The sequence below is a fragment of the Rhyacophila brunnea genome, unplaced genomic scaffold, assembly GCF_057557595.1.
Source record: "Rhyacophila brunnea isolate RB1 unplaced genomic scaffold, BYU_Rbru_1.0 scaffold_24, whole genome shotgun sequence".
Lineage (NCBI taxonomy): Eukaryota > Metazoa > Arthropoda > Insecta > Trichoptera > Rhyacophilidae > Rhyacophila > Rhyacophila brunnea.
The window spans coordinates 10,797,431-10,809,767 of NW_028232904.1; the positions used below are offsets into that span (position 1 = coordinate 10,797,431).

General features: G+C 36.5%; 1 protein-coding gene across 1 annotated transcript; it reads right to left on the minus strand.

Moving 5' to 3' along the window:
- Positions 1-3,741: 3,741 nt before the first annotated feature.
- On the minus strand, positions 3,742-9,446 carry LOC147069026 (ribonuclease H1-like). Its single transcript, XM_085951211.1, has 3 exons — positions 8,781-9,446; positions 7,658-7,904; positions 3,742-5,559 (listed from the first exon to the last, which is right to left on the minus strand). The coding sequence occupies exons 1-3, from the start codon at positions 9,366-9,368 to the stop codon at positions 5,366-5,368; spliced, it is 1,029 nt and encodes a 342-aa protein (XP_085807337.1). The 5' UTR covers positions 9,369-9,446; the 3' UTR covers positions 3,742-5,365.
- Positions 9,447-12,337: the final 2,891 nt, after the last annotated feature.

Consider the following 12,337-nt stretch of genomic DNA (forward strand, 5'->3'; position numbering starts at 1 on the left):
AAATTTTTAATATCTATGTAAGCATTAAAAATAATTTGTTCATTATTAAAAAAAAATCTTTTATTTTTCATTACACAGTGTATTAGAATAATAAGTAAGTAGGTAATAATTATTGATAATTACAGGACTGAGGATTCCAGGGATACAAGGGACAATAAATGAGTCGAGTACAATTTTCAAATCAGGCGATTTATACAAGAGAAATAATATTTGAGGCTTTCACGGTTGTTTTTTATCGTAGTAGATTTTTGGGTTTCCACCGTGTGTCCTTCTTCCTTCTTTACTCAACGTTTCGGGCTCGTTGCAGAGGCCATTATCAAGAGATATGTTTTATGATGAAAATTTAGTGTAAGTATTTGAATGTAAACGTTATTCAAAGAATGTCAAAAGGAATCTGATTAGCTAAGAGCAAACGTTGCTCAGAGTAATGTGTCAATCGTTACGACCAGAGATACCGGTTGAATATTGGATTTTGCTGATAGTGCCGGAAGCCATAACGTTTTTAACCGTAATCCATCATCCCTATTAATATTTTTAGGGTTTCTATGGATTTCAAACGATTGGAAACGTCGAGTAAAGAAGAAAGAAGGACACACGGTGGAAACCCAAATATCTACTACGATATACAAGAGATGTCTTTATATAAAGTTATAACAGGCACACACGCAATAGGGGTTTTTGGATCCGGATTGAAAAAATACATATTATTTAGGTACATAAATGGCATATTAGTTTTTCGTCTTCTTATAGTTGACTAGCTCAGTCACATTGTTGGGTGTAATACCAAAATTAAAATTAATTGTTTATCTGTTTACATTTTATTTTGAATTCTTTAAAATGTCTATTCCTTTTACAGGATGTGTGTGGTCGATCAGGCAATTATTAAAAGAAACACGTATATTGTCTGGTATTTACTATTATATTTTTTTTTCACTTTTTACAAACAAGACAGTGTTATTTAATTCTGTCGTAAGTTATTATTTATATCCTAGACAATAGCACTTATATACTAACAACTTTATATTGAATTTACTAAGTTTAACTTATTACTAATTGACTTATTTTTAGGTGTGGAAACTTTTTACGCAAACCAGTCGCGGAGTAGGTCCTTACTATATTATAGGAGGACGCTGACTGAATTCCGTTCAGCCGACTTCCTTTCACGATGCTAACATTTAGCCATCCCAAGAGGCCCTTTGAATAGTAGCCTATTATATACAGTAACCCGTTGTTAATAATGTTTGGATATGGTTGGGAACAATAGAGTACTTAGTCAAAAATAAAACGGAGAAGTAAAGTTAATTATTAGATATAATGATAAAATAATTTTAAGCGATAAGAATTTGACTGGTAGGTATATTTAATAAGGATAAAAAAAATATGGTAGCAATTTTGTGCGATGATGATATGACGTTTGAAATAAATAATGTTGATAGTTTTAAAATAAATTCCGATGCTAGATGGTGATTAAGTATACAATGTTAATGGGGAAATAAAATCAGTAATTGTTTAATTTGCAGGATAGAATTTAATAAATAAAGTAGATTCAGATGGTAATGGTACAACTCTATTAAATAACAATTTTATTGATGACAGGGGACCGATCCGGCGGCGCCGAGGGAGTCACTTTTCGAAGATCGATGTACAAGAGGGAGTTCCGATGCCGACAGGCAATATTGGCGAAACGCAAAATGCGCCGGACGCAGTCTCTACGAGATGCCACCATAAAAAAAATTCTCCAACGGAACTCTCGACGTACCTACGGATAGATCAGACAGGCGAAGGGGCGGTGCAGGCGGATGACTTGTGATAGGTAGATAGGTACCTGGCTTGATAAAGTCTGAGAGCTGATTACTCTCAACTCACATCGCCGTGTCATGGGGAGTCTGGGGTCGTGCTGTCTCTTTGGAAACGTCTGACAACGGCTGAGGTGCTCTTACAGCGTTGCCCCAACGATGAGGAAGAGGAAAGAAATATAGTCAGAAGTTGCGTCTATATCTGACCCTAAAGTGGAACTCGGTGATTGGAAAATTGCGTCCGACGCCTTCAACAGAAGTTCGTCCGCTACTCCAACCATGGCCTCCACAAGTTAGGCCCGCCAAAGATCCTAGCCTGGGGGCGCACTTCAGGATGTGGGAGCCATAACTCTAACGGAGCCCGAGGCCACTGAGTCGCCACTATAACGCCCTGGTAGCAAAAGTAGCGACGCCGAAAAAGACACGCACTTATTGGACCGGTGGGAAAAAGAGTCTAAATAAATTCGAGCATTGTTAAATATCTGCGTATAATGACACCTCAAAGCACTAGATGAAGAAGAATCGTATACTGCACAAATGCGGCCTTCTATTGCCTAGATGCCAGAATCAAATAAATCAGCGAGACGAGACAAGGAGAAATAACAAAGAAATCTTTAAATTATTTCTTTCTATTCTAATAGATATAAAGATTTAATACGGACCCATGTGATATATCGTAATACGATATTTACATGGACGACAGGAAAGCAAAATTATCATTAAAAATTAAATTCGAATAGACAGGAAGACGACGTTCCACTGAATAGAAAAGTAAATATGTATATTTTTATGATAGGTTTAGGGAGATATAAAAACATGTATTTTTTTAAAGTAATGTCCAGGTAGGTTGAAAGCTCCGTCCCAGTGTCCATAGACAGAGGCCAATCTTTGGGCCACCCAATCTCTCTTCGACCGGGCGGCAGCAAACATTTCCCTCCTGTAGATACCGTCTCAATCGTAGGTAGCGATTGTGTGTGGGGGCCGAAATGGAAGGTTAGACAAGTCACCTGATCATATGATAGCTGGCTTAACAAAACATATAACCAGATCCCCTGATGACATGTCGGGATTGGGGATTGATAAATAGGCTAGAAATTCCGAAGCTGGATTTTTTATGTCTAATAATTAATATGTAAAATCTATGTCACAATGATATGTATCGATGGTTGATCAAGGAATAAGGTGTGGACGTTGAAGTCAGGCGGACGCTTACACCTAAAAGAAGAAGGGGCGGTTGTTACATCCCTGATTATTGGGCCTCTCTCAATAGTCCAAATTACTTATTATTAGTCGTAAGCATGCCCCTGATTTCATTCATACGATGGCTAACCGAACACACATCTTAAATTCTTTGATTATCCGTCAAGATGTTTATAATTTTAGGTAACGGACGCGCGAAAATGAAATCAAATAATTATTGAGGAGACGTGTCCTTTCAAAACTTCGTTCGAACCTGTGACTCTGGACTAATGGACTTGGTTCACTATGCTTGTGAACGACACATATTATCTATCATCTTATTAGGAAAAGACATGGTCAGAAAAAAAATCATTTACAATGTAGCCAATTTTTAAGATAATTTGCACGATTTCAATGATATTCGTGGACATCAAAAGGTGTTTTTACTCTATTTTTGAGAAAATTGTAGTAGGTTTTGATAAGCAGAAACAACGCTAAATAGATCTTATTTCTAAACACTTTTAGTAACTTTTTGTGCACCCCCACCGAAAGTGATTTTGGGAACCGCCGGCCCCCATTGACTGTGGATAACCGCTATCAGTGAGTGCGTCCTTCCTGCCTGGTCCTGATGAATTCATGTGTATCGAAACTCTTGATTCCTTTATATAATTAATATACTTACCTTTCTGATCTCTTGTCATCCTTGGCACTTTGCCGTCATATGAGTGAACATATTATTAGGAATAATTAAAAAACAAATATTAATTTTTGTAACAAATTTATTTTAAATTCGTATTTATATTTAGGAACATTTTTCTAGAATAATATAAAAATAACAAATACTTATAAGCGATTCTTCAAATTGTATTTTTTTATATATGTTTTTGTTTATACAGTCATAGTGCAAAATACGTGTAAACTTGTTGGGACAACTTGAAGAATAAATCGCTGAATGTGATCTTATCATAAACAAATAGAAAACAATTTTAAGCATTGTCTTCCCTGTGCCGACTTATTGAGATTACGATATAAAGAGAACTGATACATAGAAATTGTAACGTTTTGCATTCTGTATTGCCATGTTTTCTGTATTTTATGCCAGAATAATACATCTAGCATCACTGACTCAGGCAGTCCATAGCGGGCCTTGGCACAGGCAACAAGCACACGTTGATAAGTAAACATATTATATAATCAACCAAATAAAAAAAATCAACAGTGACTACACGTGTTTCACTGATGACCTAACAAACAAATCCCGCATATTAGATTTATTATCCAAAGGTTCATTTTCCGTTGAAAAAATGCTTCACACAGCATCTTGGCTCTTAATATTTTTATGCCAAAACAAAAGTGATAACTTTTTATACATTCATTTTTATGGGATAATATAATCATACACAATACTCTTGATTATCCGCGTTCGGATTATCCGTGCATGAAGTTATTTTTAAAAAATCGCTCGCTTTCATGTTTACGCGTCCTATAAGTGCACGTGTTTGTGTGTAGATGTTTGAAATCTCACTATTGATTATTACAACCAGAAAGGAGCATAGATGGTTAGAAGGATCTTTGAAGATTGGTTCAAAACTAAATGGGTTCCCAGGAATTCAGAGTTTTTTTTTTAAAGTAAGGGGTTGCTACAGAAAGCAGTGCTGTTATTAGATAATGCTCATCATCCAAAAGCACATATTGAAAACGGACGATGACCTTATTGCCAATGGTCTTTAATTCAACCCATGGATGAAACGACATTACCGTAATGGCCTTCTTAAAAGCCAACGATTTAATTAAATTCTAGAAAAAAATCACAATACTGGATGCGATACATGGAATAATTAAATCTTGGTACAAAATAAAGGCAATAACACTCGTTCGATAACGGAGGAAAATTCTACCAAACATAGAAAGTGATTTTTTGGATTCTATTGAGCCTGATTCAAGTGAAATAGTATCTGAAATATGCGAGCTAATGGAAAATTTACATGGCTGATTTGAGTGTGAGTGGTTAGAATATGATTTATGTGATTCAGGTTTTCAAATAATGAGTGACGTGGATATTATTTTCAATCTCATTAACCAATATTCATTTTTAGTGAATAAAAAATACTTAAATATACACGGCAACTGAAACCTCGACTGAAAAAACAACTGATCGTCTAAATACACCGCCGTTTCAAAACTGAACGGACAAAAAAGGAAACCTCAACTGAACGGACAACAGAACTGACGTTTAAAAGGACCTTTAGCCTGGATAAACGGGAGTCTACTGTATTAAGAATAAAATGCTGTGCACTTTAGTTATTAATGATAAACCTAATCTCACAGCAGTCAGAATACTTCGAATAGGTTGTCAGATCTGACTTAAGTTGGATAACGATGAATCACGTCTACTCTTTCCGGTACATGGCAGCTCCATCCTTAGCAAGCTGATCAGCTCTCTCATTCCCCAATAGTCCTTTATGAGCGTGAACATATGTCCAATTTACTTCCACCAGTTTGCCTGCTTTGTCCAACTTTTTGAAGTCTATTTCATTCTTCACCGGTTCACCTGACGGCAGTTTCCAGCCTTCCCTCTTCCAGCCTATAACACACACACATGATTATTACAAAACTACTATTTATACTGAGTTTGAAACTTTAAGAGAACAAGACTCCGAAATCAAGGTGAGCTCTGAAAACATAAACTTGTCGCTGTTACTGGGTGTGCGATGGTATGATTTTAAAACGAGGACGTAAGATACCATGCTGACATTCATCACACCTATGGTAAATTCTAATGGATCTGAGTTTTGTACTATTCCATTTGAGTCGTTTTTTACAACCCGGGATTCGTAATATTTTTTATTGTGATCCTTGAGGTAGGTGATACAAGTTTTTACCTACTTCATTGTATTAATTTATTATATAAGTTCGAATTAACTGTATTCGTTGTCAGTGTGTATTTATCTGTTGGTGAGTGCACATTGTGCCTGAAGTTGAAAAAAAGTTGTGAAACTCAGGTCGCAAAAAACGACTCAAATGGAATAGTACAAAACTCAAATACATTAGAATTACAATTCAAATTCCATCAAGTACCTTCGGTCGATACTATTAATATTACTTCAAAGGTTCGACCACATGGTTTTATGGACGTTTGCTTTTTTCCAGTCAATCAGATTCCGGTATCCTGGAAGACCGTTAAGTACCATACACAGGGTTAATATGGCAGGGCAATGCTACGGGATGCTGTGCTGATCTAGAAATATATGTTTTACCAAAGAAGCGGACATGGACAAAGATTTTATGTTATTGATTAAATTTCCATAGTCAAATTTTTGATGGTTGACTTCTTCTTTGACAATATCCGTTACTCAGTTAGAGCATATAGACACCACATGGCGCCTACAAGAATCCCTGTCGCTGTCTTTCGTATATCATCCCAGATCATTTCAGTATCACGTAACTCCGCTGTATACACTCTGTGGTTGGTATTTAGCGGCCTTCCAAGACACCGGAATTTAGTTGGCTTGAAAAACAGTCAAACCAGGTTGAAATTGTCTTCAGGCGTCCGCACCACGTAGCCGAGCCAGGTCGAACGTCACCTCTTCACTCTCAGTGTGACGAGAGACCGCTTGTGACTGCTTTTTTATTTCTTCATTACTTCTAAAATTATACCATAGCAACCATCTATTCTCGAGGCTCAGAATACAGTTTCTCTAAGACTTCGCAAGGTGAGATGATTCGTTACTATAAAACAGCACCGTCAGAATGCAAACTTTGATTAGGCGGCATCTGGTTTTAACTGAGTACAATCGTGGGTCCCAGACATATCGCTTCAAGGTGAATGTTGCTACAGCCATTCCAATTCGGAGCTCTCTTTGTAGAGTGCCATCTTCCATGATTTAAACGTCAATATTAGAAACTGTTGACGCTCTGATGTTTTGGCCGGTGTTAATTAGAGGAAAAAGTCCATTAGGACAGTGAGATCCCCGGGGTTCCAGCGGCTAGCTCAGGAGTCCATCGAACCCCGGATTCACAAAAAATGTAATTCAAACGGTTGGAGTGTAAATAAAACACAGTCCTTCGTGCTCGTAACGTGATATTGTTTATATTTTACATTTTCTTAGTTTTACAAATTATATTTGGGATTTTTACAGTTGTAGTCGTCAGGTCCGTACCTATCGGAAAGGGGACGCTTACTAACATCTTTTTTTCTTTCTTTTTAAATTCCTCGTACCGACGCCATCCAGCAAAAAAGGACTCTCGTGATTGGCCAAATTTTATCGCGTGATCTTTGATTCGGCGAATCACGAGCCTGACCCTGGCGCCGGCGCGCGAGGATTTCATGCACAATGCGCGGCAAAATTTATTATATTTAAATCCTTATATTTAGTCTTAAAATTATCTCTTTCATCCATCATCATTTTTACTTTTTAAATTAAAAAGAAATACTTACGTGGTTGAGCAAGGAATCAGATTAGATGTTTTATGAAGCCGTTTCTAGAGGTCAGGGTTACGTTTCGACTTAAGCTACTAAATGATTATTTTACACCGGGAGAAGCCCGCCTGTAACAGGGGTGTATCAACAGGTGTTGTATCATCACAGTATAAAAAACACTGAATGATGTCAAATGTTAGCATGTAACACCCTCACTCAACGGACAACTTCTACATTGATAGATCAATAGATTTTGGTATACCTGGTATCCATTTTGTCGCCGCATCAATGACAAACTTAGAGTCAGTCTTGATTTGCAGCTTCTTGACTCCGTTAGAATGCGCCAATTGAATGGCTTTAGTGGCTGCCTGGATCTCTCCGGAGTTATTGGTAGCCCTGCCCGAAACGGGTTCGCTCACATTTAAGCGGTGGCCCTCCCCAAAGTATACGCCTAAACCAGCTTTTGCAGTACGAGCACCGTTGTTTGTACACGAGCCGTCTGTGTATACCTGTAACAATATTGAAAATTTGTTGTGATATGTCAAGCGAAGAGTTTGGTATCTCGATTCGATAGAGACGAGGATCTGCAATCTATTTTAATCATCCCTTTGACTTCATGACTCCATTTCAAAAAATTTGGACTATAACAAAAGGAAATTGTAATGAGCCTTTGTATTACAAATTACGTTATAATGTATCTATGATTATAATTGATGATTTTTTTGGAATCGTTCCATCTAAATAACTATGGTTTGGTGTAATTGGCAATGGTAAAGAGTGACTTTTGGAAGTAGATAAGTTATGGGGACCATAGTTCAAAGGTAGGTAGTATTTGTCAGCCATACTTACATGACCTAAGATGGTAAAAATAATAATAATAAAGATGTGGAGCACATAAAATGTTGGCAATCCCTGTTGTAGGTGTAATGGAAAATTTCAGACAATTTTATACAAGAGCATACTTCAGTGAAACGGCAAATAATTTTCAACTATAGGTGCGACTAAATTTCGGACTGGCTGCTAATCGGAGAGCAAAAGTCGAGCTGTGAACACGTCAATTTGTTTTGTGATGGCGTCGGGGGAATTAATTCTTAAATCGTGTAAAGATGACTAAAAACGTTACCCATTTACTAGAAAAAGAAAACATGGCAATCTATATATTATTATTATTAATAATAGAACAATAAACATAACAATAAATGGACGCATGTTGAATTTTTATGACAAATTATGTTTTGTTCTGCACGCGTCGTTTGGACAATCTGCGCGTCGCCGTAGTCACGATCGTTTTAGACCGTGTCCCAGCTGAAGTATAGCCTTAATCTACAAAGAGCATGCCACGCAATTTGAGCTAAATCCACTAGTATTGAAATATCATAACATACCTCAACAAAACCTGAATTATCCATTACAAAATCATCTTTACTAGAAGAACCCATCGATATATTATTTGAATCGATTTTATTATTGTCAACAGGAATCTGTCTTATTGGAGGTAGATGCATGTTCTTAATGGGGTCGATCATAGTAGCGTTTCCCTTTGTGGGTTTAATGTCTGTTTTATAAGTCTTGAATCTGTTTCCGACAGGTTTAGACATTCGCGATTCAACTGCAGAAAAGTCTCTTTCTACTTCGTCTTGAATATCGTGAATATCTTCGAAGTCAGCGCTGTTGTTTTGTCTATTCGTATACGATCTTTCGACACTTGTAGTTGGTACTGTTGGTAGATAATTGTTCTTCGGCATTGCATACTGTGGTCTGGTTTGAAAACGATTATTCTGGAAAGACGACCCGGCCGATGGAGTAGTTGGGTGAATAGCGGGAGCGGTGTAAATAAATTCTTTGGCTGCGGTCTCCGATGTGAACTTTTTGAATTTAGCTTGTTTGAATCCTTTTACTTGTGCCTCGCATTCTGCCCATGACTTGTAAATGCCAGGGTTTTTTCCGTTCGCTACAGCATAATAATTGTCCATACTTAATAATGATAGTAAATGGTATTCAGACTATTCAGAGCGAAACAACCGTTCTCGTTTTGTAATTTTCGAAAGACTGCAAAAACCATAGACTAACATACTTTTGCATAACGGAGACCATAGACTAAAAAGTACGCATATCTGGAGTGCTCCACGCGAAAAAAAAATCCGAAGACTGTAAATCGTCTAACTTGCGTGCTAATGGACAGGCATTATATAATGAAAGGTGTTTTACCTACCAATATAACTCTTATTATTCATGTTGACTTTGAAGTCCTTGAGATAGGGTTTGCTCTTCCCTTTTTCTCGTGAGGAGTTATTCTACTAATTTATTCCATTTCTTGTCGTTGGTCATTTCATTTACTGGCAATACTCAAATCTACGCATCCCTAGCAATTAATTTTTCGTTCGCTCTTCAAGAGGTCCATTTACCTGGATCACCCAATGTTAAAACTCCAACTTTTTTTGGGTGCATTTGTTTGTGCATCGTCAGTGCACGTTTGTGCACCTATAATAACCGAAAAATTCCAATTTCAAATTGGGTGTTCCAGCTAAACGTTGGGTCACCCAATGTTAAAACTCCAACTTTTTTTGAGTGCATTTGTTTGTGCATCGTTAGTGCACGTTTGTGCACGCATTTTCTTCGTTTGTGCACGCACATTAAGGGGGTTATTTGCATTTCAATTTGGGTGACCCAGCTAAATGCTGGATACTTGTGTCACTAAACTTAGATTTTTTTAAAAATTTAAATTGTAAACTCTTGTGCGTCGGTGGTAAACGTTAGTGCACGATTCTTTTTTGCCTTTTCACTTATATTGAGCGCGCTATTTGATTTTTAAGTAGGTCTGAATCAAACTAAACCATAGACAATATACGTACAAATTGTATGAGTAGAAAATAGACCGGAAATGATTTGAGATTTGAGGTTTGGTTCAGTATATCATTGACAATCAAACCGTTCTCGGACCATCAGAAATGGTTTGAATATTCGGACCAATTCGGACGATCCATAGACTAATGGCAATCTGTCAAAGTGGTCATAAGGATTATTCGGCATTTATATATTATTGTATCGTGAGATGTTCATATTAATATATTAGACATTTACAGGGTTTACTTGAATTATGTATATTATAGATTAATAATCAATACCTATTATTTATAAGTAACCATACACGAACAAGAAGCTGCTTTTGGTCTTATTATCCCAAAATCCAGCCATATTTTCTATGGAGAGTTCGATTTAATATCATTACTTTTTATTATGTTAGACCAAGAATAACAACCTAACGAATTTTATCAATTTAATATTATGTTCGATTGTCGTCTAAGTCACAATATCATACTGTCGACATGAAAACAATCAAACAAGTGATCAATTAAGAAAAGCTTTAGTCAAAAGTATTTTTTAAAAACTTACTGGCTAAACTAAATGGCTACCTATTCATGAAGCATTATTTATATTTTGTACATTTAAAATAAATGAATACCTACGACATTAAATTTGTGTTATTGTAGACGACGATAGGTTAGAATTTCATAACACGTTGATGTTTCAATAAATGTGTTCCTGTTTTAGAGACTAATATTTTAATGAATTAATTTTAAGTACTGGCAACACAAATTAATTAGTCGTCAGAAAAGCGCTTCCGCGGAAATTCTGCCAAACTGTCCCAAATCAAACCGTCCATTTGATTTGTTCAATTCAGGTTGAATGATACAAACCTATAATTATAGGCTTGGGGTCTCTTTTGTTCATTATGCTATGGCTCAAGGAACCAGGTAGAAGTAACCTGGACTTCAAAGTCAACATGAATAATAAGAGTTTTATTGGTAGGTAAAACTCCTTTCATTATTCGAATTTGAATATGAAGTCCTTGAGTATCCGTTTGTTATCACCTGGTGTTGGGTATGCCGAATTCCTGTACCTATGTGACAATGATTTATTGGCGAGCTATAGTCCAACGTGCCGATCAATGTATAGGGTTGAATAGAGAAGTTAATGGGTTCTTTTACCCTTCTGATGGTGGTGTATCCATTGTTCTCTGGTAGAAGTCGTGAAAATAAATGTTGACTCACTACCAGTGGCGGCCGGTGGTTTCCAAAATTGCTTTCATTGGGTGTGCACTAAACATTTTCTTACCTTATTTAAAAAGAATATCAATTCGGCGTTGTTTCTGTTTAGCGAACACCTCAATCACTTCCCATTAAAGTTTGGAACTGTTTGTAAAAGTTTTTTCTCGATGCTTAACACAGATAGACAGTTAAGTCTGTCCTGATTCATGGTATTTCTTAAAGACGATTTAATTCTTTTAAGGGTTGAAAAACACCTTTCACTTTCCACAGATGTCGTCGGACCATCCTTTTTTATTCTGACTCTTTCTTAGAAGGAATTCTTATTATTTTTGATAAAGTCTACGTTTACCGACATCATTTTAAAACACATACACTTCACTGATTAAACAATAATTATATGAATTATTATGAATCTTTTATTCAAAATTTATTTTTATAAACAAAATTATCAAAATAACGTGACAAAACACCTAAAAATCCGACTATAGATCGCAACAACAGAAACCATACTGAATTGTATTGTAAGTAAATAATATTTCAAGAAAATATTTAAAAAAAAAATGGATAACTATCGATTGTTTTGAATAGTTAGGTAAGAATTTTTCGACTCTAATCCAGGGCTCGAAATGGAACGGAACGCACCGGAGCGCCGTTCCGGCTCGTGAAATCTGTAAAATTATCGCCGTCTCGTGGAAAAAATATGTTGACCATCTGAGCTAGATAGGCCATAGAATAGAAAATCTGACACACTTATTTTTATAAAATATACATACGATTTGATGACTATGTAAATATCTTCAGAAAATTTGTCGAGCGCTCCGGTTCGTAAACTTTTCCATTTCGAGCGCTGCTCTAATCTCGACAAGGCGTCAGTCCCTTAACACTCCCTTCGT